General features: G+C 44.9%; 4 protein-coding genes and 1 non-coding gene across 6 annotated transcripts; 1 reads left to right on the top strand and 4 right to left on the bottom strand.

The window, feature by feature from the left end:
• Nucleotides 1-897: 897 nt before the first annotated feature.
• Nucleotides 898-2,035, top strand: LOC101761910. The gene is made up of 2 exons (XM_004951298.4): nt 898-1,576; nt 1,678-2,035. Exons 1-2 carry the CDS (start codon nt 1,280-1,282, stop codon nt 1,693-1,695), a joined length of 315 nt encoding a protein of 104 aa, XP_004951355.1. The 5' UTR covers nt 898-1,279; the 3' UTR covers nt 1,696-2,035.
• Nucleotides 2,036-2,557: 522 nt separating this feature from the next.
• Nucleotides 2,558-7,870, bottom strand: LOC101762330. Of its 2 annotated transcripts, none has more exons than XM_012848642.3 (16): nt 7,601-7,870; nt 6,992-7,117; nt 6,636-6,797; nt 6,476-6,526; nt 5,872-6,006; nt 5,753-5,776; nt 5,528-5,639; nt 5,039-5,164; nt 4,890-4,939; nt 4,466-4,624; nt 4,263-4,358; nt 3,830-3,945; nt 3,578-3,701; nt 3,319-3,432; nt 3,149-3,229; nt 2,558-3,055 (listed from the first exon to the last, which is right to left on the bottom strand). In XM_012848642.3, exons 1-16 carry the CDS (start codon nt 7,664-7,666, stop codon nt 2,915-2,917), a joined length of 1,683 nt encoding a protein of 560 aa, XP_012704096.1. In that variant the 5' UTR covers nt 7,667-7,870; the 3' UTR covers nt 2,558-2,914. The 2 variants fall into 2 exon arrangements, with proteins under 2 accessions (XP_012704096.1, XP_004951358.1); XM_004951301.4 differs by having other exon boundaries at nt 6,902-7,117.
• On the bottom strand, nt 7,268-7,339 carry TRNAQ-CUG. Its single transcript has one exon. It is a non-coding gene; the product is annotated as a tRNA-Gln (tRNA).
• Nucleotides 7,871-8,423: 553 nt separating the features above from the next.
• Nucleotides 8,424-12,823, bottom strand: LOC101763286 (G-type lectin S-receptor-like serine/threonine-protein kinase SD2-5). The gene has a single exon (XM_004951302.3). It carries the CDS (start codon nt 11,788-11,790, stop codon nt 9,268-9,270), a length of 2,523 nt encoding a protein of 840 aa, XP_004951359.1. The 5' UTR covers nt 11,791-12,823; the 3' UTR covers nt 8,424-9,267.
• A 1,742-nt stretch (nt 12,824-14,565) lies between these two features.
• On the bottom strand, nt 14,566-17,485 carry LOC101763692 (U-box domain-containing protein 4). Its single transcript, XM_004951303.3, has one exon. The coding sequence runs from the start codon at nt 17,161-17,163 to the stop codon at nt 14,962-14,964; it is 2,202 nt and encodes a 733-aa protein (XP_004951360.1). The 5' UTR covers nt 17,164-17,485; the 3' UTR covers nt 14,566-14,961.
• Nucleotides 17,486-22,458: the final 4,973 nt, after the last annotated feature.

The raw sequence follows: 22,458 nt of genomic DNA on the forward strand, positions 1-22,458 counted from the left end.
CGATTCGGCGTACTTCCACGACTCGGTCGGCTCCCAGGTTTGGGGGTTGGGCGCCTTACTTTGGTCGGCGTGCCTCCTTGGCTCCGCTAGTCCTCGTGCTCGGGAGCTGGGCACTGTATTCAGATCGGCGTGCCTCTGTGGCTCCACTAGTCCTTGCACTCGGGGGCTGGGCGCCTTACTCCGCCAGTCCTCGCGCTCGGGAGCTGAGCGCCGTATTCAGGTCGCTAGTCCTCATGCTCGGGAGCTGGGCGTCAGGTCAGCGTGCCTCCGTGGATTTTTTGAGGCAAATCCGGCAGCTACTAATTTTTTGAGGCAAATATAACCTTATTAGCTCCAAACTTTTGACCTTAATATGAAAGGAAAATTAGTGAACAAAACCCAACGGCTATAGTAGTTTGATTGCACCCAATCCAAAACATCATTTGGTTTGATAGAGTATCAAACGCAACACCTTGGATTGGAAAGTCTTTCCCTTTAAAAAGGTGATATGATCAGATCAAGGGATCCAAAAACACGTGCTATCCCATAAGTACATGGCACGACTTGAGAGCATCTAATGCCTTGTGTCAACTGTTGGTGTGCACCACAATTTAATTTTATGCAACGATTGACGGCATGTTATAAAATAAGCACAAGTTTAAAGCTAGCCCTTTTGCATCCCATGGTTGGGCTGTGCGTGCGCGTGCCGTTTATTTGCTTGCACCGCCATCATGCATGGCAACGTCTGCAGATCTGATCTTCACAGCGGTGCATCACATGAAGGACCTAAAGAAAGTTCCATGGATCGGCTAGCTGGTCAGTGGTCACTCATGAACACAACAATGGCTGCTCTGACTGAAATTGAAGGTAGGAGAACAAAGGCACATATATATAACCAGCACTTACAAACTATTATATATAAATAAATATAGGTGAAGAAGATAGTCCAAAACCTAATCATGTAGTCATGCATGCCACGTCACATCACACCATGGCAGTGTCTAAAATAATAGCAACATAATTCCCGCGATTTTTTTTAAATTCAACATTCTAAACAGAGGACGCTGAAACCAACAAATCAGGTCCTATCACCATCCTGAACTAGGAACCAAAAACAGCAAAGCCGGCAGGAGATTCTTTGTGTTCTCTCCAATCTCCATCCCTCCCAGCCCCACAGGCATCTTGCCCGGCGTCCAAGCAAGCACAACAGCTCACCTATCTCACCTATCCATCCATCCATCCACCCGTCCGTCCTTGTTTCCCCTATGCATTCTTTCTGTCTGCCTGATCAGGACAAGCCATGGCGTCGTCGTCACCATCGCTCCTGGACCTCATGAGCCTGTCGCCTTCCCACGACGGCTGCACGGACGACGACGACTCCTCCGAGGGGAGCTGCGGCGGCAGCACGGTGCAGGTGGTGCCGAGGGACGTCTCCGACGAGCTCCTCGGCAAGTTCGAGGACGCCGGCGAGTTCGGCTTCGAGTACGCCCGGAGCGGCCTCTGGTCGCCGCTGGTGCTGCGGCCCGAGGTCCTCGCGATCGCGCACCGGGGCCGGGGGAGGCGCGGCCGCCGGAACTGGAGGAGGAAGGTTGGCACGGTGAGCTCTCTGCATTATCTTCCATTGTGCATGTCCAAGGCTAGCTGCTGCAGGTGTTCTGCTCCCCTAGCTGACACTGTTGTTCTTGTCTTCTGATGCAGGTGTTCTGCTGCTGGTGACATCCATCCAGGGCTCGTGAGTTCTTGTGCGGTTTAGTTGGAGTCTGCTCATGTAACTATTTTTGTGCTTTAATTTGGCGATGAAAATAGTTTGTTTGCACTTCTGTTTGAAGAAAAATACTTTGTACTGGGAAATGTAAAGATAGTAGTAGGAATGTAGGATGCTTGTGGGCATGTATGTAATGTTGTGTGTGTCCACTAATTAGTTTGCTCAGAATTCTGATAAGTTTGCAAAATGCACCAAAATTTGCGTAGTGTTGTAATTATTCCTTTTGAGGGACTCGTATCAACATACCCTGTTCTCACTGCTGTGAAAATTGAGCTTTGTTACCGTTTCTCAGATGCAGCTTGCACAACGGAAGATCATAAAAGAGGAACTGCAAACCTCTCTTTTCCACGAGGGAGCTGATCCATACATACGGGGAGAAAAGCCCTCAGCATCCACATCCACTTAGACGATATACTACCTCCAACTTTAATAGGCCTTTGAGATTTTTTTTTTTTTGAGAATTATTATATGGGCTTGGCCCATAAATCCTCCATTTTCATGTTTGTTTTTTCCTACTATGTTGATGACAGGTTGCACATCAAAAGATCATGCATAGATGTTCTGAAACACTGACAAAATGAAGAGGGCTTGCAAACCCCTTGGTCTTGATAATTTATTTGACTTTACAAAATGGTCTATCTAAGTACATTACAACCACTAGAGAATCTAGTCAAAAGGAAAGCAAAAAGGTATATAATCATAAAAAATACGCAGGCATATGATTTGCTCTACACTCGATTCACATCCTAGATCTACCATCCAGATGTCACCCCGCAATTCTATGCGACTCACGTTTCTCTTGGTAATTTCAGATTATATTGTCACTGCCTGCTCTTTTTACATTATATATCAAAATCGATATTTCACAAAGAATCTCCCCTTTAGTATTAAAATCATCATGGATGCAAAGTATGCAACATCAGGATTATAGCACAAATCATCAAACACTAGAGCTACTGACACGTATAAATAATGAGTTTCAGGTTTCAGCTCAGCTTTAGGATGCACTGCTAGTTCTCCGGAATATTCATTGGTCTGAGCTTGATCTCTGAAATTCAGCATTATAATGCCATCTATCTTCTAGATGGATTAAGGCGTGCAAAGTGGAGGATTACCATTTCAAAATTTACCAAAAGCAGATAATATTCTTCATGCAACAATTCTTCAGAATTAAGCAGGTGTCGCTTCTAGTGCCTCTTTACCCGTGATGCCTTCTTTGAGTTCTTTGAAGTACACTTCATAGTCCTTTTCAGGAGGGGGATTTGAAGGGTCAATCACATAGGCTTCACTGAATGGAACAGTGCTCTTGACCTGATCAAAAGAATTGCCACCATTAGCTTTCTCCCAAAGATAATTAACAATAATGTCTGTTCCAGTCTTGGAAACAAGTTGCAGAGTTTTAACCTCGAAAGTTTTCCCCACTGCATTTGGGCTTGCCAGAGCTGCTACACAAATGCAAGCAACTTCTTCTCTTGATATCTTTCCCTGAGATGGTGCAAGAAGTTTATTAAATCGATCAAAGGAAAAAGAAGAGCTCATTGGGATGTCATGACGATGGTGCTTCCTGTACGTACTGTGATATTGTCCCCTTGATCGAATATAAGGTCAGCTCCAGCTGGTTCCTCAGTTAATGCACATGGTCGTACAATAGTGTATGGAATGCCACTTTCCCTAATTAAATCCTCTCCCTGAAATGACACCTCAGACGGTATAAGGGTTTCTACTTTCAAGGTAACCAACATGGTAGATATCCTTCAAAGTATTATATAATATGCCAGGGAAATAAGAAGGCATTCACCTTTTATAATTATGAGTTTAAGGCAGTGAGCATACCTTCAACTTATAAGTTAAGATGGAGCCAAGCTCTTTGTTCAAGCGAACAGCAGGCGGTTGTTTGCTTAAATCTAGCCCTGGTCTTTCAGGTCTTGTAACTCCTGCAGAACTCACATGAACGAACCTGTGAATAAAAGACAAACAAGCTCAATTAGTACTGAATAGTTCCAGAAAGAAACTGAAAATGAAGTAGCTAAATTTATTCTATTGTTGAACTGATGTCATCTCCTGAAAACTACTAGATAGACATACCTTGGAGTGATTGGCTCGTTTATGTATGCTCTAATACTTGAAAAGGGAAGTTCGAATGGACCTTCAGCAAATGTTGGGTTGAGTTTTCCATCATATTCAAACTTGCTGAACATAAGCTACAAAATTATCAAATTAATGTTAGATAAATGTTTACCGAGTGTTCAATGAAAGCAATATGGCTCGGGGAGATAATAGATTGATTATGAGGTGCAAAGCACGTACAGATTATATAGGCAAGGATGTCCTAGGGTTTATAGAAATAGAACCAATCAACGGAGATCCTTGCCTAATTAACATATCACCTATCCATCTATCCCAGGGGTGGGCACAAGGCCAGAGGCCTGTGCGGCAGCCTACCCTAGGCCCAAAGGGCTGCCGTACATACCCACAAACATACTTCTAACATTCAAAGTTTAAAAAAAAACAGAGATACCTGCAGTGAAGTGATATTGCTTGCATCGAATGGTGGAGCATCAGTCATAGTACGAGCACGGAATACAGGTCTCAGAGAATAGAAAGGTACTTTAACCTGATCAAGGAATAAGAACATAGCTCTAAGTCACTGAAACAAATAATGAAGATATTTACAATATAGTATGACATATTTCCTAAAAAAAAAAGCATAGCATGACATACACTTTGCCATTCTCCCTTAGTGGTGTCAAAGCTTGCTGTGTAGCCAACAGTATCCCATTCATAGCTAGTCCGAATTATGAGTTTATACCGTCGTCCATCACCTTTAACTCGTAATTCAATACCATCATATGCTGACAGGTCCTCTGGCACTGTAAAATTCTGCAGTCCGAATGAGGTAATATACTGTTAACAATCAAACATCACTATAAACAGGAGTCACTGGCAGATAAAAGTAATAATAAAGTTATAAATTATTGAGTGCCTCCATAGTTTACACTTGCTTATGTTGCCAGAAAGAAAATTTTCATTTATTTCCATGAAACAACATAGAATAAAATTGATGAATGCAAACAACATATCACATAAATAACAATCATATGCTTAGCAGTAATTTTCTTTTCCCATAATATATGGAAGTAATTACCTTTGTCCTTATACTAGTAAACCCACCATTATTTGAAGTAGATACAGTACCTAGATAAAGGTGATGCACAGGAAAGGTAAGCTTACAATAGCAACATTTCAAGCAAATGCAACATCTCGTATACAAGGTTGAAGAAATAAAATAAATACCTTTGAACAACCCAGCTGGCCCACCAGTTTCACTTCCTGTTGGTAGGATTTGGAACGTGCTTTCACTAACACCACCCATTACAACATCATCAAGAGCTCCCCACACGATCTTTCCAGATAAGTTGCCTACATAAAAATGAAAATATTGCACTAAGATTCATGAACTTGTAAAAAAAGTAACCAAGACATTGACATGAAGTAGAACCATCATGATTAGAAAAAAAAAGGGATTTACTCTAAGTTTTAATATCAACAGGAAGTAATATGCTATGCAACAATAGCCAAATGATCAATTATATGTAATTATGGGAACATAATTTTGTGGTCCCAGGTCCAAATGTCAGTGTTACACTCGGTGGTATCTCTTTGTACGAACTGTGACTTTTGTGGCACCATGGAGGTCATTGGTGAACATAGTAGTGCCAGATGGCATATATGAAAATAAGTAGAATAGAAATTTTTAATTTGATCAAGCAACGAAATATATACCTTTGAGCCCAAATAGAAGTTTCCCTTCACTTAGTCCAACACTATTTTTTATGGCATTAATCAAATTTTGCATTCCAATGTACTCTACCATTTCAGGTGAAGGTCCCTTGATCTGATTGGAAAAAACATATAATGTAGTGAACTTGGAGTCTCATAAAGCAAAAGTTACAATTTTTAGGAGAACCAGGCGCTACTTATGCATGAGAAGATTTCTTGATGCGCTACCTCAGGTTCAAAAAACTTGATGCCCTGCATGAATAAGAGACTGAAGTGTCATACCATTGTAGCCAGATGGTAGAATGCATAAACTTTACATGTCATAGAGTATTGGGCATATGACATACTTGTTTGTACTTCTGCCTATCTGGTGTATCACCTTCCTTTGGCCCAACTATGACAGAGACTGCATTCACTACTTTCTTGATCCCTTTGAAGAGCTTAGGATCGAGTGTATCTTCCTTTGTAACATCTCCTATGATCTGAAACCAGAAGTAAGCTGGTAACTTCAAATATGAAGTTTATGAACCACAGGCAATGAGATCAGAAGAGCTATGTCATAAGTCAGCATATCTCTGCACGTTATTTTATTTTGACCTTCAAATAACATGTCAGAAATATCAAATCTGTACCCAAATTTGGTTTCATATAATACCGACTACTTCCATAGCTTTCTTTTCTTCCAACAGATAGGTTTCAGATGCATGTAACAGCGCCATCTATGCCAGGCGACGTAACTGTTGACCACTATTGAGTATTGCCAAAATGAAATCTTTTGGGAACCTTATTTATTTTGGCATTAAAGCTTCCTTTGTCTAAATAAAAGTATCAAGTAATGCCATTGGGTTGCTAATTTACTTGGTTGCTTTGAAGTAGGTGCAGAAGCGCGGTTGACTGATATTAAATCCCGCAGCACAACATGTAGAAATTCAACTAAACTAAGTAACATACCAAATCTACATCCGTCCCCAACATGCTCCTTGCCTTATCTTGGTTTCTAGCCTGAAGTCAGAAAAATGGAATAAATATCATAGAGATTATTAGAGCAACAGTTCATGTGATAAATGGAAAATGTGAAAAGCCAAAATGAGTTTGGTTGACAGTATGATACCAATACTCGAACTGGTACGCCCTTCTTCCGCAAGATATCAACCACCCGTCTCCCAACACCACCGGTGGCTCCAGTGACCAGCACCACATCTGATGTTTCCATTTTCTTGGGCACTTCAGTAGAAGCAGAGCCAGTGAAACTGCTAATGATGGATTCTACAATCTAAAAGGCAAAGCAAAAACATCAAGAGCTAAAGACATCATTCATAACCCCAAGCTGACTGTAAAACGACAGCAAACAGAAAGTGCAAAAGTTACTGACAGAACCTTGAGAGGGTTTGGGGGGCCGTTAAAGAAGTACAAAGTCCTGACAAATCTGCCGATGTCCCAAGACTGCTGCCCAGCAAAAGCTATTACCTCTCTCCGTGACAACCGTGATGACGCACGTCTTGATGGGCTGTATGTGAACCGTGGAAACCGTTTTGAACCGAGGAAAAGCACCTTCTGGTCTGTTCTTGTGGAGCAGGAAGCAGTAAACCTCACCTGATGACAAAAGAGCAATATCAGATATCATTTTATCAGGGCACTTCGTATTAGCAGGAATTGTTGGTCTCAATAGTTGGATGTAGTAGCTCTGAGCTAGTCAACCTGATTTCATCAAATAACAAATTTAAAAAAAATGGATGAAAAATTAGGTCCCACCGAGATTTGAACTCGGGTTACTGGATTCAGAGTCCAATGTCCTAACCGCTAGACCATGGGACCTTTGATGCCACTGAGCTATTAGTAAACTATAAATTCGTAACAGCCTAAGTGAAGGGTCTACTAAAGTGTTTGGTTACTTGCTTCCGCTGTTGATGGCAAATCCCTAGCGACCTTGGCGGCATCTGAGGGTTTGGTTTGCACATATCTTTATCGAATATGGACTCGATTTCGATGAATCCACATGAACTCGGCTCAGCACGCGCAGGAAAGAGACAGCAAGAAGGAAAACAGATCGACGCAGGGGGGCGAGAGCTCACTCACCCGCGGCCTGGCGAGAACCACCGGAACAGACGAAACGGCGGCGCCGCAGCAAGAGGAGCAGTTCATCTTTCTTCTTCTCTCCCTGGGAAAGACGACACGACAGCAAGGGGACAGCAGGGGATTCTCTTCACCACGCCATTGGGAGGCCGCTGCTTAGGCAGTTAGGCTTAGGTTGCAGCGCGCCGCGACGATGACGACGCAGGGGATGCCGCGGGAGCGCCGTGGAAGTGGAAGGGGAGGCGCGGACCACACAAATTCCTGCGGTCCGGTGCGTGCACGTGGTGGTGCGCCCACGAGGCCACGATGAAGGCTCTCCCAGCGCGGCCTTGGGCACTTGCAATCGTCCAGTGGGACCTTGAGATTCGTGCGTCGTGAACGTGACGTTCTGGAAAACGTTTCCATTAGAGTGAGGGAATGATATCCTCATCATTGATTTCGAAGCCCTACTTGAATTGCAGGTTTGAATGCTGCTCTCCTGGAATTTCGGCCATCTCAGCCTCAAATTTGGCCATACAAATACCAGTACTAGTAGTTTCGGGTGCGTCTTGCTATTCAAATTGACCATTCCCTGACGTGCGAGATGGATCGCTCCACTTCTCCACGGGCAGTTTGCAGGCCAGCCCACGAGCTGCTCGACGAAATGCGCGGCCGGGCACTGCCCCGACCTTCTTGTCCGACGACGGCGCGGTACGCTCCCCGCACACGCCTCCGTCCCTTTGCCATCGCATTGTTTCTTTATGAGCCGTATAGTAGTGCCTTCGTCTTGGTAAGAGTTGGCAAGGTGACTGGCACTGCCATGGCTGACTGGCTAAGAGTTGCTTACTATGCTTTGCTAGCTAGCCGTGTTGGTTGATTCGTGCCCCTCTTTTTCTCTAGTAATAACTAGCATTAGGGGTGGTAATGGATCATGGCCAGCATACCTCCTTCACAATTCAATTCAGCTCTATCTATTTTTAGTTCAAGGTCATATAATATTATGGCCCAGCCCTTATTGAGTCTGAGCTTTAAATTTGCTAGGCTAAATTAAAGGGCCCTTTACCACCCCTAGCATAGATATCATCACATTCAGGACTGCAGTTGTTTGAAGACAATAGGATGATCAAATGTTGCAATGCCACACAACGAATGACCTGGTCTCGCACTTTTTGCACAAACACTAGCCGAACATAAGACAAATGGCATGCTTCTACATAACCCACCAAGCCACCAATGTTCTGGGACATACCATCACCATTCATCATCATTGTCTGTCAGAGCCCTTGTCACATGTCTGCTCGTTTAGCTACCATACAATCTCACCTCAAACACTAGTCAAAAAGTTTTTTAAAAAAATGATAGCACATGATTTCAAAAGTGTGTGCAGTTTGCGCTGTTTACTGAATTGCAGCCGCTATCCATGAAGCAGTTTTTGGGGCTCATTTGGCATGATGTTTTGCAGAAAACGACACTACTCCATTGATATGTTATGCTTATTGAAGCACAAAAAAAAGTTAAGTTGGAACTTTCTATGCTCTTCTTTTATGCTTTTTGGAAGATTGTGAATGCATAAAACTTCACATTCCATTCACACATTGAAAATGTTAGGAGATAAATTTACAGAAGCACTGCACACGATAATTGCGACTAAATTACAAGTGGCCTTGTTTTCCTACTTTCCCTATAGCATATCATCTTGCAGACACCGGCACTGGGGACAAAGGGGATGAAGCATCACAGATATCATCTCTGGCTGTTGCTGCATAGCCTGAAGTGCTTTCTGTTTCCATATTACCTTCCAAGACCTTCACAACCTGCGACATGGCTGGTCGTTTACCGCAGTCGCGCTGCAAGCACCAGATAGCTAGCTTGATTACTTCTGTCATTTCAGATCCATGTAACTGGATATCTTCATCCTGATTGCTGACTATATCCAGAACTTGCCCGATCTTGATTTTCTCTTGCAGTATATTAATTAGATTATTGCTTCCTTCAGGCTGATTGTTTTCCAGGTTTCTCCTTCCACTCACTATTTCCAGCACAACTACACCAAAGCTGTAAATATCAGCCTTCTCAGTAATTGTTGATGACAGCCATTCTGGTGCTAGATAACCCCTTGTTCCCCTGATTTTGGTCATCACATGGCTTTGGTCCCTATCAATCAGCTTTGCTAAACCGAAGTCGGAGATCTTTGCATTGAACTTCTCATCAAGGAGGATATTTCCCGGCTTGATATCAAGGTGAGCAATCTTCTGGCGGCATTCTTCATGAAGGTAGGCCAAGCCCTTTGCAATGTCTAGGATAATTTTATATCGAGTTGCCCAACTGAGTGAACCACTTTGGTTCTTTCTGACGATCCATTTATCCAGAGACCCGTTGCTCATATGCTCATACACAAGGAGCCTGTGGAATTTGTCGGAGCAGTACCCAATCAATCTGACAAGATTAATATGATGGATGCTACCAATGGTGATGACTTCGGCCATGAATTCTTCCTTTCCATGGCCAATGTCACGCAAGCATTTGACAGCAATCTTGACATTTCCAAGTTTTCCCTCATATACTGGCCCGAATCCTCCTTGTCCCAGCTTTTTGCTGAAGTTATTAGTTGCTTCTCTCAGCTGTTTGTAGGAGAACCGTGTAGGCATCCCAGCCACTCCTTTAAATGGATCATCCTCTTCCATCCTCTTCACTATTATTCTTCTGATCATGAGAATGAGTAGGCAGACGACTGCAACTAGAACAGGAACACCGATGTGGTAAGCAGTTGGATTTATTTTCTTACTTGATGATGGTGGTAACATCTGCACCTTGACATATGCAGATAAATTATATCCAACTACTTCTGGCTGGTAATTCATGAGTGAGAAAATCTTTGGCACTAGAAAGCAGGAACCATTAGAGACATTTTGATGCCGGAAAAAGACTGCCTTGCATGAACAGGTCTTCAAGCATGCCTCCTTGCAGCTTTCTTCATCTGTTGTCCAATTATATGCAAAATTGAAGTACGTGACATTTGGCAGTGCTATAAGCTTATGATATTGGATCATGTCACAGGACAGAGGGGTTGCTAGGGAGCAGCCCAGGTTAGGTTGCCGGTCATCCAACTGATGGAAAAGGTCATCATCAATATTTCCACTTGGGCAACTGCATTGTCCTTGTGAACAGATTCCATATTCTCCACATACTGTAGGGTATGCACATTCATCAGGATACACATGCAGAACATCAGCAAGAGTTTTCCATGAAATACCGTTCCATCCATAAACTCTCAGGTGCCCATCATCCTCAAGGCTCATGAATTGTGTCGATGATGGCAAAGGCAGCGAGATATCGAATAACTTGATATCTGTGCTGTTGAACCTGAGAAATGCTGATAAGCTCCCTTGTAAGAAGGAAATGTAAGCCGTACTATTCTTCACTTGATCAGAGGATATGTTCGTCTTTGATTGAACTATTGCACCAGTAATATTAAAGTTTTTCTGATAATAGAGCTGTGGAGGATCTGCATTAATGAAAGCATAGAGGCCATTGTCGAGCACGGTGAGGTAAAACTGACCTTGAGTACTATTTGTCACCGAGGAAGTGGAGCTAAGCCTCTTCCCTTGCCACAATGACTGTCCAATGAGGAGTGTGTCAGTTGGGTGCACAAATGATTCCCATAACGTCTTCCCCATCACGTTGAAGAGAATCAGATTCCCAGTCTCAGCAAGATTCATGCCGACAACAGGGCTTCCTGTTGTATTCGTGGACCAGACTAACGAACCATCGAAGTCTCTGAGAATGAGATTTCCATCCTTGGTAAACTGCACTGATGCATTCTCCTTCACAGGACGGTATCTGTTAGCTGTCCACACGACCCTTGGCGTGGCTGTTGCATTGAAGGCAGAATTGCTTGCATCACCAATGGACATGAAGAAAACTGCAAAGAGGAAGACATTGCAGGGAGCAGTGCAGATGAAGCCGCAGCCGAAGGATGGACCAAACCCGGCAGGCTTCTGCCTGACAAGAATGGCTCTGATCGTGGAACCATCATCGTAGGTTGTATTGTAGGGGATAGTAGCTTCATTGTTGGTCCAAAGAGAAGGAAGGTTGGCAATGGGGCTAGGGTAATCAATGGACCAAGCTTGGGAGATTGGAATGGACAGCATGAAGAGGAGTAGCAATCTTTCAACTCCAAGCATGGCAGGTTTCTTAGTACTTGAACTGGACATGGAGATCTCTGCAGATCGTGTGATCTTTTGGTATGGACAATGGAAGGAGAGGTGATCTCAGAGAGAAATGAGGTGGGGGAGACATGGAATTTAGAGCTTGTCTGAAAATTCAGCAAAGACAAGCATCCGTGCATCAGATTAAAGAATTGGATATGGGGAGGAGTGGAGACTTAGTGGCATTCAAGTCCTGAAAAAGCAAACATAAAGTACACTGGAAACAAAAACTCTGATGGTCGTTGGCATCAGGGTTTGACGAGGTTCATGGCATTGTGCCAATTCCAACACCATTGGTCCTTGTTCTGAATCCAGTTACTGAAGTTTTAGCAGACAATCATGAAATTTTCTGCCCGAAAACCAAACTGTCCTTGGAGCTGACCATATGTTATTCAACTGAGACCTATCATTAATGAGTAAAAATCAGGTCCAGCAATCAGGCGAGCTTGGATTAGATAGTTTAGAATTATCCCGGTTGTCGGAGGTTGTCATGTAGAGCAGTACCCCTCTATGAACTAAACAAGTCATGTAGAGCACTCGATGCAAATCAACTTCCTCACCGACATAAGTGGCCTGATCAATTTTGGGCCCACAGTGAGAGTTGACTTATTTTATGATCTATCATGTTAATTAGTACCTGTATATTTTAAAAGGAAATTGGGTCAGCAATGATCTACCACAAGCAATTTTATTTGGTCACCCTGCCCTGGTTCTGTATCTTCACTCTTGAGTTCCCTTAATGGACACTAATGGAACTTTTTGTGACGAACTTGATGAAGCATTTGATTACTTGTGATGGAAAAGAAAGTCTTAGCAAACTTTGACCTGAAATTGCATATTTCCAGTGTCATGCCTAGATTGCTTCGATCAGCTGGAAAGGAATACAATTAGCAGTTTGTATTCAGTTTCCTTGAGAACAAGCAAAAAATGCAACTTTCTTAGCTAAAATATTTGTTTCTGCAGTCGCCTCTGAATGTTTACGGAATGAAACTATCAAGGAAGTTGTGGGATGCACGATGAACACGACAGAGACGGCGAGACTACACGGGCTCTCCAGTATGGACGTAACGTAAGTGTAAACATGTATTCTTCGAGAATACATTCACGTGGTTGTGCTTTGATTTATAGTAGTCTTTTACATGAAAGTATCATCCAGGAGCTAAAATCTGCTCATTCTAACCATGGACACGTCAAATTTTAGTGTCCCAGTCTCCCAGAGCTGTCAACTTCACTTGCTGCCCTGGGCGGTTTGAAGACGGTGAACGGTGGTTGTGGGTTGGGCTTTACATGTTAAGACTGTTAGTGACCTGAACTCCTGAGGGAACCACACAATCATTCTTGGAGCAATTCCAGTTCTCCTGATACGTATCTTGCAGTTCCATGATCAGCCTGCTCCGGCGCATCCACATCAGCTTCAGAAAGGAAACAACACACCCAGCTTCCTCCTGTCAAGTGTGAGTCCAGCTCGAAACCTAACAAAATGATCAACTGGAAACCTCCAGTCACATGGCGACTGGCATCGACATGATTCCAGGTGTGGACAAGTCTGGCAACCTTGTAGACCTGGTCTGGTTGAACTCTGGACGCATCGAAGAATCGTGTGGTGTGAAACTGGACAAAGCTGCGGCGTAATGAACGGGCGGGCCTTTTTTTTTCTCTGTTTCCAGGCAGAAAGGTGCAGAAGGCACACGGTTTCGTTTAGAAATGAGGTTAATAACGTGAGCAGTATGCAAAGGCCTCCAGGAGTATTCTGCTCAAACAAGAGAATTGTTGAACACCTTTTTTTTTTTACAAAAAGTTTTTGCTGATGATTCATACATCCATGAAGTCTGGAAAGGTTCTCTGAACTTTCTAAACGGCTACTAAAAGGTTGGCGTTTGCATCCAAAATGTTTCAGTGAATTTAATTAAGTAAAAGAAAGTTTCAGTGAACAGAAATGCCATGCTGGAAAGAAGTTGCTGCAGAACCTAAGAGAATCTGTTGTTGGGGCCAGAATCAAGTACTAAAGGGCATGATAGATGGTTCAGCCTAACTAGGATGTTTCTCCAGAATAAGTCTGTCTGCAATCTCATCATATCATAATATGATCCACTTGTCCGGTTGTTGCAGCATGCAAACAGACAAAGTATCAAAATGGGTGTGGGCAAATCTCCATCTGGGACTGGGAGCACAAATATTCCACACGGTTTCTCATGAAGAACACACCCACAGCTGCAGAATGGAAGGCTGTGGCCTGTGGGCCACCTGAAATAAGCAGTCCATAACCAGTGGTGATATGTGAACGTCAAGGGTTACCATCAGATCAGATGCCTTCTTCCATTCTGTTTACCTGCTGAGCTTCTTGCTGGAGGCGCCTCGCTCCTGCAGGTCCTGGCAAGCACTCTGTCCATTCAAACTTTTGTGTGAAACCCCCAGATCAACATCATTACAAGTTGAAACCTTTGTTCATCTGATTGATACTCAGCTCCTCTCCAACGGATCTTTTTTTTTCTCTTAAGCTGGAGTCTTTTACAAATTTCAGCAAGAGATTGTCTTGGACACATATATACCGCACTCTGCACTCTAACAGAATCTTCAAATAATATCTTTCTGGAGATTCAGATTCTGGTCAGAGCTCAATTGTTTTGCCAAAAAGGTTGTCTTCAGCTTAAGATTATCTTCAAGAATCAAGACGTTCTGCCTTTTTGGGGATATTATTCAGATTGGCACATATTCTCTCTCCTATGCTAGAACCAGCACCAGTTCTTATTTTTGTCCCGAGATCAAAAAGCAAGACAAGTATATGTTCAAGATACGTTTGCGATAATTCATCCTCTGTTCTATTACAAGTCCATCGGTGAAATGATATATCATTTCTTTCCAATGTTGCCTCAAAGTAAACTACTAATTATGTGAACAGTTTACAACAAGTAGCATACATATTCGGTGTTTTTAAAACTGAAACAAAAAAATAAATAATTTCCAAGCTTGCCAAGGAAACATCAAGCTGGAATTCTACCTGTAAATCTATATCTGCACAGTTATTCACAACCAAATACACACAGGCACATCTGATATATTTGATTCTTTGGATTAAATTTGTATACCTTCATTTGAGCATGAAATGAAAGAATTTTGGGGACAAAACTCACCCAGATGTGACAATTATGTGGGCTCTGTAATGGAAACTTTTTCCATCTAGGGCACGGGCACTGAAATTGACACAGGGTTTGACAACTCCCCACTGCCAAAGCTTGCAGCACGCCTCAATGTGCTGTTCCCTACCAATGAATGATCAACCACTGTCAAGGTACTTCCTAGCCCCAATGCCGATGGCATTTGGCTTCTCTGGCACATTTTGACAATCAAGCTTGCTTTCTTCTTGGCACGCTTTGTTCCTGTGAGTGTGATGTTCTGTATTACTGTGTTCAATCCAGGTATCCTTGCCACACGCTGTGCCAATGTTGATCCACCTCTACGGCATATCTCGTATAAAGCTGATACTGCATTTTCCTTGCCCTTTGGAGTTCCTCGCCTCATTAATCCAACAAGGCTAGTGATCACAGTTTCGGAACTCCCAACAAGATGCACAATGGTGGGCTGTTTCATCAGCAAAGCCAAAGCGCCAGCAGCTTCCTCTGACACGGTGTCATTTCTTAGTGACTCGATTAAAGCAACAACTGCAGATGACTCAAGCATCCGACCTGAGCTTTCTGGATGTGTTGAGAGGTTGAAGAGTGCCATCACTGCATCTTTCTTCCCCCTTGGTGTCCCTCTGGTCAGCATAGAGGCAAGCTCCTCTACGGCCCCTGGCTCATTCATGATCTTCTTCTTGTAATCATGGACCACGGATAAACTGAAGAGCGTTGCTGCAGCATTCTCCTTGGCCTCCGTAGTCCACCCATTCTTCAACACACTGACGATAAGCCGAAGGCAACCCTCTTGTTCCATAATCCGCATCTTGTTTGGCTCATAGATCGACAGATTGAGCAGCGCAGTCACCGCGTTCTCCTGTGCCATCCAATCCGACGACAACAGCAACCTGCATAGCAATGGGATCGCACCCAACTCGGCGATGAATGCCCGGTTCTGCTTCCCAGTCTTTGCCAGCAACCGGATTTCCCTAGCTGCAACTGGCTTTTCACTATCGGATCCCTCCCTCAGCATCCTGACCAAAATCCTTGCTGTGGCCTTGTTCGCCTCAATTGCTGCCTTGCTGCTGCACGATGCAGCAACACATTCAATCATCCCCTCGTTGCTCTCCGGTGAATCAAACTGAAAGCCATGCACTCCACACCACTGTGAAATCAAGCTGCGGAGCGCCCGGTTTGGCACAAGCCGTTTGTCGGTGAGGGCCTGGCCGGAGTTGGGGCAGGTAGAATGACCCTCCTCGATCCACTGTATGATCGACGGCCGGTCATACGTCTGCCCAGTGGAGACCACCACGGGGTCGCGCATCAAATCCAAAGAAATCGGGCACGAAAACTCCTTGGGCACCGAGAAGGAGCTGTCGTCGCTGCTGCTCCACGAGAGCAGCCGCTGCCTGTCACCCATCGATGGCCAAACACGCAACACCTTTGTGTTGCCGGGGTCGAAGAGGGAGAAGAGGCAGTACCGGAGCAAGGCGACAACGCCACCAATGAGGGGGAGGTCGGTGTCCTCCTCTTGGCTCAGGATTTGCTCCTCCAGGTAGTCGATTTCAACGCGGCAAGAAGCGGCGTCCGAGATGCCGATTTGGGCGAGGAGGGATTTGAGCTTGGAGGGGTCGGGCGGCTGGCCGAGCTCGAAGTGGCGCAGGGCGGCGAGGAGGCGGTCCCGGAGAGCGGCCTCAGCGAGGTCGTGGTACTGACCCGGCGCGCGTCGGCGGCAGCGGGCGCGGAGCAGGTCCAGGTGCTCGGCCGCGTCTCGCGAAAGGCAGAGCGAGGCGGCGGGAAGAACGTCGAGGACGACGGCGAGCTCGGCGTCGAGGTCCCGGAAGGAAGCGGCGAGGTGGGGCCCCCTGAGCAGCGCCCACGAGCGGCCGGCGGAGGCGACGTAGGAGACGAGCAGGTCGGCGCGGAAGAGCACGACGTAGAGCTCGCGGAAGCAGAGGTTGGCGGCGTCGGAGAAGGCGGCCTCTCCCTCGTCGCCGAGGACGAGGAGGAGCGAGTCGAGGAGCGCGGAGAGCAGCGCGAGCCGCCGCATGAGCGCGTCGAGGTTCCGGCGCTGCGACGGCGGGCGCGGGCTCGCCAGCAGGTCCGCCGCGAGCGACGCTAGCGCGCGGAGCAGCGGCGCGCCCGACAGCCCCGTGGGCGCGAAGAACGCGCCGGCCAGTGGGGGCCTCCGCCGCTGCCGCGGCGGCGGGCGCCGCAGCAGGAACTCGACCGGCGACGAGGCCGACGCTGCAGGCGCGGCGGCCATGGGCAAAGGGCACCAGGGACCGCCCAGGCAGGCCCCTCGCTTGGCTCGGAGGAATCCCCTCCCCCCTTCCTTTGACCGGCCCCCTCCCCCGCCTAACGAGGCGAGGCGGATAGGCGATCGATTGCGGGGGTGGGGCGTTAGGTTAGGTGGGGGACGGGCGGCGACACGCGGAAATGGTCGCGCTCGCTCAAGCGCAGGCGCAACCACCGCTCGCGTCGGATTGCGCGGTGGCGCCGCCGGCTGCGGATGGGAAGAAGCGGCCGGCCGCGAGCGGGGCGGAGGCGGAGAGGAGGGGGGAGAGGGGGGAGGAGGAGGAGGCGGCCCCGACCCCGACCACGGCTTTCGTCTTCTAGAGGTGAGCGGTGGGCCCACGGCGCCAGCCGCTGACATGTCAACCTTCCTCGCTTCGGGCGTTTCGCTCGCTTCGGTTTCCATTGGGATCCACGGTTTTTCTCAATTTTATTTAGTTTCCTTCGGTTTTTTATTGTTTTTTATTTTTCTATAAGCGGCGCGCGTTGTGAGTCGTGACGTGCCGGGTGCTAACGCTACGCGTACTGGAGGGATCGGGAGGTTCTGAAGTCTGCCTCACTGACGTTCTGGGCCCCAGCTGCATGTCTGGTTTTTTTTACATTGTCATTTTTTTAACATTTTGTTTGCTGAACTCCAGATTTTCCAGCTGTTTCCTAAAAAACGAGAGGATTTTCATGTGACCATTCAATCAATTTTATTTTGACAATCCTTTATCTAAACTAAACTGTTTCTAAAAACTTTCTGAATATCATGGTCGAAGGGAAGATAAAAAGCAGAGGCTAAAATGGTCTTTGGTTATGCTTTCCAGGCCCGACCACAAGCAAGGAGAATAGGGTCGAAAACTATAGATTGTCCACAAATAAATTGTTTAAGGACCGAAGAAGTACTACGTCTCATGTCTTTTATTGGTGGATGGAATTTGTTTCTGAGCAATATTTATGCCTTGAAGCCATCATGCTCATGGATATTTACCCATTGCTTATGATCACACGGTATTTGAAAGGATCATATTTTTTTCACCTAGACTATTGTTTTCAATATATAAAGGTGGAGTTGAAAGTGACACACGAATTTCACCGTCCTACCACTTAGCAGAACAATGCCGATGGCGCTTTGCCAAGTGACACTAGTTTCCTTTTCCCTTTGATTCACCACACAGATGTGTTCTGCACCACCACTAGTCTCCCCAAAAAGATCGCAGCTCACAGGCTCCTATCCTGCATGGAAATAGCTTTTGCTCGTGAAAAATGAAATGGAGGGCAACTGGTGCTCGTAGTAGCATAGCATCGTAGGACTTGAACAGGGGTAGAGTGGTCAAAGCACAGGCCTGTTTGAAAACCAAGGCGTAGGGCTGCGGGAGCCTCTGCGTAGGCTTTCAAAAGGGTTGGAAATCTAGGGATGCGTGACCTTTGGTTTGGGACTCGTACGCATACGATGCTGAGAAAGTCAACGTCCGCAGTCTGCCACGCCAGAGAGGCAGGCGGGTGGGGCCGCGGGGAAGGAGAGGAAAACGACCTGGGCCTGCGCGGTGGCAGGCAGGCCAGGCGCGTCGCCCACCTCATCTGTGGCCTGTGCCGTTGCACCGGCCCTGCTGCGTCATCCGTCACCGTCACTCACCCCACCCCGAGGCAATCTCTTCTTCACGGCTTCACCTCAGCCGCTGGTACTGTACGACCACAAGAGCAGGGAGTGGTGTTCCTGCATTTGAGTGCAGTAAATGAAAAGGCTGGCTCATATTTTTTTTCTTTTTTTTTATGGTGCGGAGTCTGCCTGCCTCTTGCTATTTCTTCAAATGGAGTTTCCTTTTGTGGGGAGGGAGGGAGGGCGTCGAGGTTGGCTCTGGATCTTCCATTGTTGTTTGGTCCAGTCTGGAATTGACACATTCTGTTTTTCATTTGTTTTCGAGCTATCTTCTATTCCTTGCTCGTGCATGTTATCTTTATTTATAAAGTAAACCTACCTCACATCACTTTAGTACTTTTAGGTTAATAGTTTATTATTCATATAGATACAGTACATAGTAAAAAACTATAAATCTGAAAATACCAAAACAACATACTGAGGGAATGTATTAAGCAAGTGCATGTGTTTGTTAGCTCGGTGCAGTTAGCCCCAATTATTAATTGTCTTCTTGTGTACTGTATTTGGTATAAAGTTGGTGTAGAGTTGTGGCCTTAAGAACCAATGGTCTTCGTATGCTTTCTAATTCATACAGAAACACAATTTGACACATTGAATTCGGTGATCACCTCCTAAAATTCCTATCACATCGAATATTTAGATACTAATTAGGAGTATTAAACATAGAATAATTACAAAACCAATTGCACAGATGGAGACTAATTTGCGAGACGAATCTACTAAGCCTAATTAGTCCATGATTTGACAATGTGATGCTACAGTAAACATGTGCTAATGATGGATTAATTAGGCTTAATAGATTCATCTCGTGAATTAGCCTCCATCTGTGTAATTAGTTTTATAATTAGCTCATACTTAGTCCTCCTAATTAGCCTCCGAATATTCGATGTGACATGAATTTTAGTCAGGACTAAAGATCAAACACCCCCTAAGTCAAGGCAGCCCAAACTTAAAGGGGTGTTTGGTTCCTCAAGCTAAAGTTTAGTCCGTGTCACATCGAATATTCGGAGACTAATTAGGAGGACTAAATATGAGTTAATTATAAAACTAATTGCACAAATGGAGGTTAAACGGCAAGACGAATCTATTAAGCCTAATTAATCCATAATTAGCAAATAGTTACTGTAGCCGCACATTGTCAAATCATGGACTAATTAGGCTTAATAGATTCGTCTCGCCGTTTAGTCTCAATCTATGTAATAGGTTTTGTAAATAGTCTATATTTAATACTTCTAATTAGTATCTAAACATTTAATGTGACAGGGACTAAAATTTAGGGGGAGGAACCAAACACCCCTAAGTCTTGGAAGTTAGGCATGACCGACGATTGAAAAACACAAATGTTTAACGCTGAAAGCAAAAACCAAACCTGGAGTAACAAGGAACACACCCAAAAAAAAAAAGCAACCGAAAACACTGTGCCAAACTGCCAACGAACAAATGGCAGCTTATCTTGAGGATTGAATCAGATAATAGCCAAGTTCATTGGATTCGAGCCAAATCGCACTGTGCAGTTCCCGCCATGGCCATGGCCCACATCACCCATGGTCAGCTTGTTCTCTATCTGTGTGTTCGTAAAAATCTCGAGTCCTTTCTGCAAAAGGAAAAGGGGTTGAAGGCACTCGAACAAAAGAGAGGTAGGTCTCGGATCCCATTTCATTTCTGGCTTTGCGCTATTGACGACGTGCGTTATCTAGCTGTGGCAGGACCCCTTTTGTCCCCGGCACCATCGGATGCTGAGTGGGTGCTCGGTCGGCCACATCACGAACGCAAAACGCCACAAAGAGCCCTTCAGCGATGCGCTATTTATCTGTTCTCAATTTCAAAAAAAAAAATCTTTATGTTCTGGATATTTTAGTTACATATACTTTGCCCGAGTCCCAATACTACGAAATTGTATTTTGAAGTTCCTAAACTATTTAAGTCAATCATCTAGTCCAAATTAGCCACGCCACGTTTCAGGAGATGACACAGGATATTGACTATGGAATGTGGATAACATCTAGAACTCATATGACATTCCTCTTCTCCTTTCTTTCTTCTTCGCCGCTCGCCAACACAGTGCAAAGTGCAATTTCATAGTTGAGATTTGAATTTTTTTTTAGTGGAGATTGAAGTGTGTTAGGGGGCCTAAGCCCCCAGCCTGTCCTCACCTTGCTTCTGCCATTGTTTCAAGTCAAAAACTTATCAAATATTTTTTAGTTCATGTATTTTGTGAAGTCGTTAGTAGACCTGAGCAAAAGTCGGGCCAGATGGAGAAAAAAAAATTCAGATTTGGGTCGAAAAAATCGCACCTGGAAGTCCGAAACTATTAATTGTTTTTTTTTTCTAAATATAGGCGGCATGCTCATTTGCAACCAGGCATATATGATGAATTGATGATCTTGTTAATCTCGAAATCTACTGATCTATATCTCTTGCATTTATAGGAGTGCAATAGTATGCGTGTATGCAATCATAAGGTTGGGTGTGCACGCGTGAAACTTGCGTGACTGTACACCGCTTTCGAGAAAAGAGAAGATGAATGATTAAATTAGACCCTCTCAAATTTCAGGGGAAATCGGTCCATTTTACACGAATTTCTTTCAATCAACCAGCGTTGGTTGGGAGATGTTTTGATATATCGCTGTCGTTTTCGTTGACGGGTCACGAGGAGAATAGTCAGGTCCGGGTACGGCTGGGGATTGCTGTACGCATTCAAGCTACTGTTCTGTTCATTCATGTCAAAAACTCGTGTAGGTGATGGATGGGAGCCGTCAAAGTCCAAACGTCAGGTAGCAACTGCATCAATCAATTCTTTACGGGGCGATCTGTACCTACCGTTGATTTCTTGGACGAATCGATCGATCAGCAGGACGAAGCGTGCTGCGAGTACTCTGGGAGATACAAGCTACTCCTACTAGATGAAGCCTGAGCTGGTGCATATACGTATACGTATATGTATATTATAATATGTTTGTGGTTTAACTGTTCAACACATTGCTAATTTAAGAAGACATGCAGGGTTGCGAGAGTTGATGGCTTGACGTGACGTGCCGTTGAACGGATCCGTTTTTCCGTAGTCAATTATGCAGGCGGCACATGAGGAAATGTAATCGTCGTCTCCAAGTGTACGACGAGGACGAGAATTGGATTGGACGGTATCGTGCTCTCTGAAAATTCAACATTTTCTAATTATATATCTACGCCTCTATATATTGGGTAGAAAATAAATTGGGAGTCAGGATTTATGGTACGGTAGCGCCAAATTGACTCGGACGATTTTCCGTTGGATTTTTCAGATCTTCTGCCCAAACCATTCAAATGATTTGAACTTGTACCCTATGGCACAGGGGCAAACTAGTCTCTCCGATGGTAATGGGTAAGTTTATATTAAAAAATATATTTTTCATCCCGGCGAAAGTTTGACATGCATCCCGTACTAATTAATAATGATTTAAAGTAATATGTCAATAGTTTAGATCATGCAATTATTTGCCTTATCACTGCTTCACCATGTCATTAGACCTAAGTATTTTGCGGACCGGGATGAAAAAAGCTAGGTTCATTTCGAGCTGAAAATGTGTGCTCACAACCATTCCATGGGCGTTGTCGACTAAGTTCTGGAACTGGGCTCCGGCCGCT

This window comes from Setaria italica, chromosome I (assembly GCF_000263155.2).
Source record: "Setaria italica strain Yugu1 chromosome I, Setaria_italica_v2.0, whole genome shotgun sequence".
Classification (NCBI taxonomy): Eukaryota; Viridiplantae; Streptophyta; class Magnoliopsida; order Poales; family Poaceae; genus Setaria; species Setaria italica.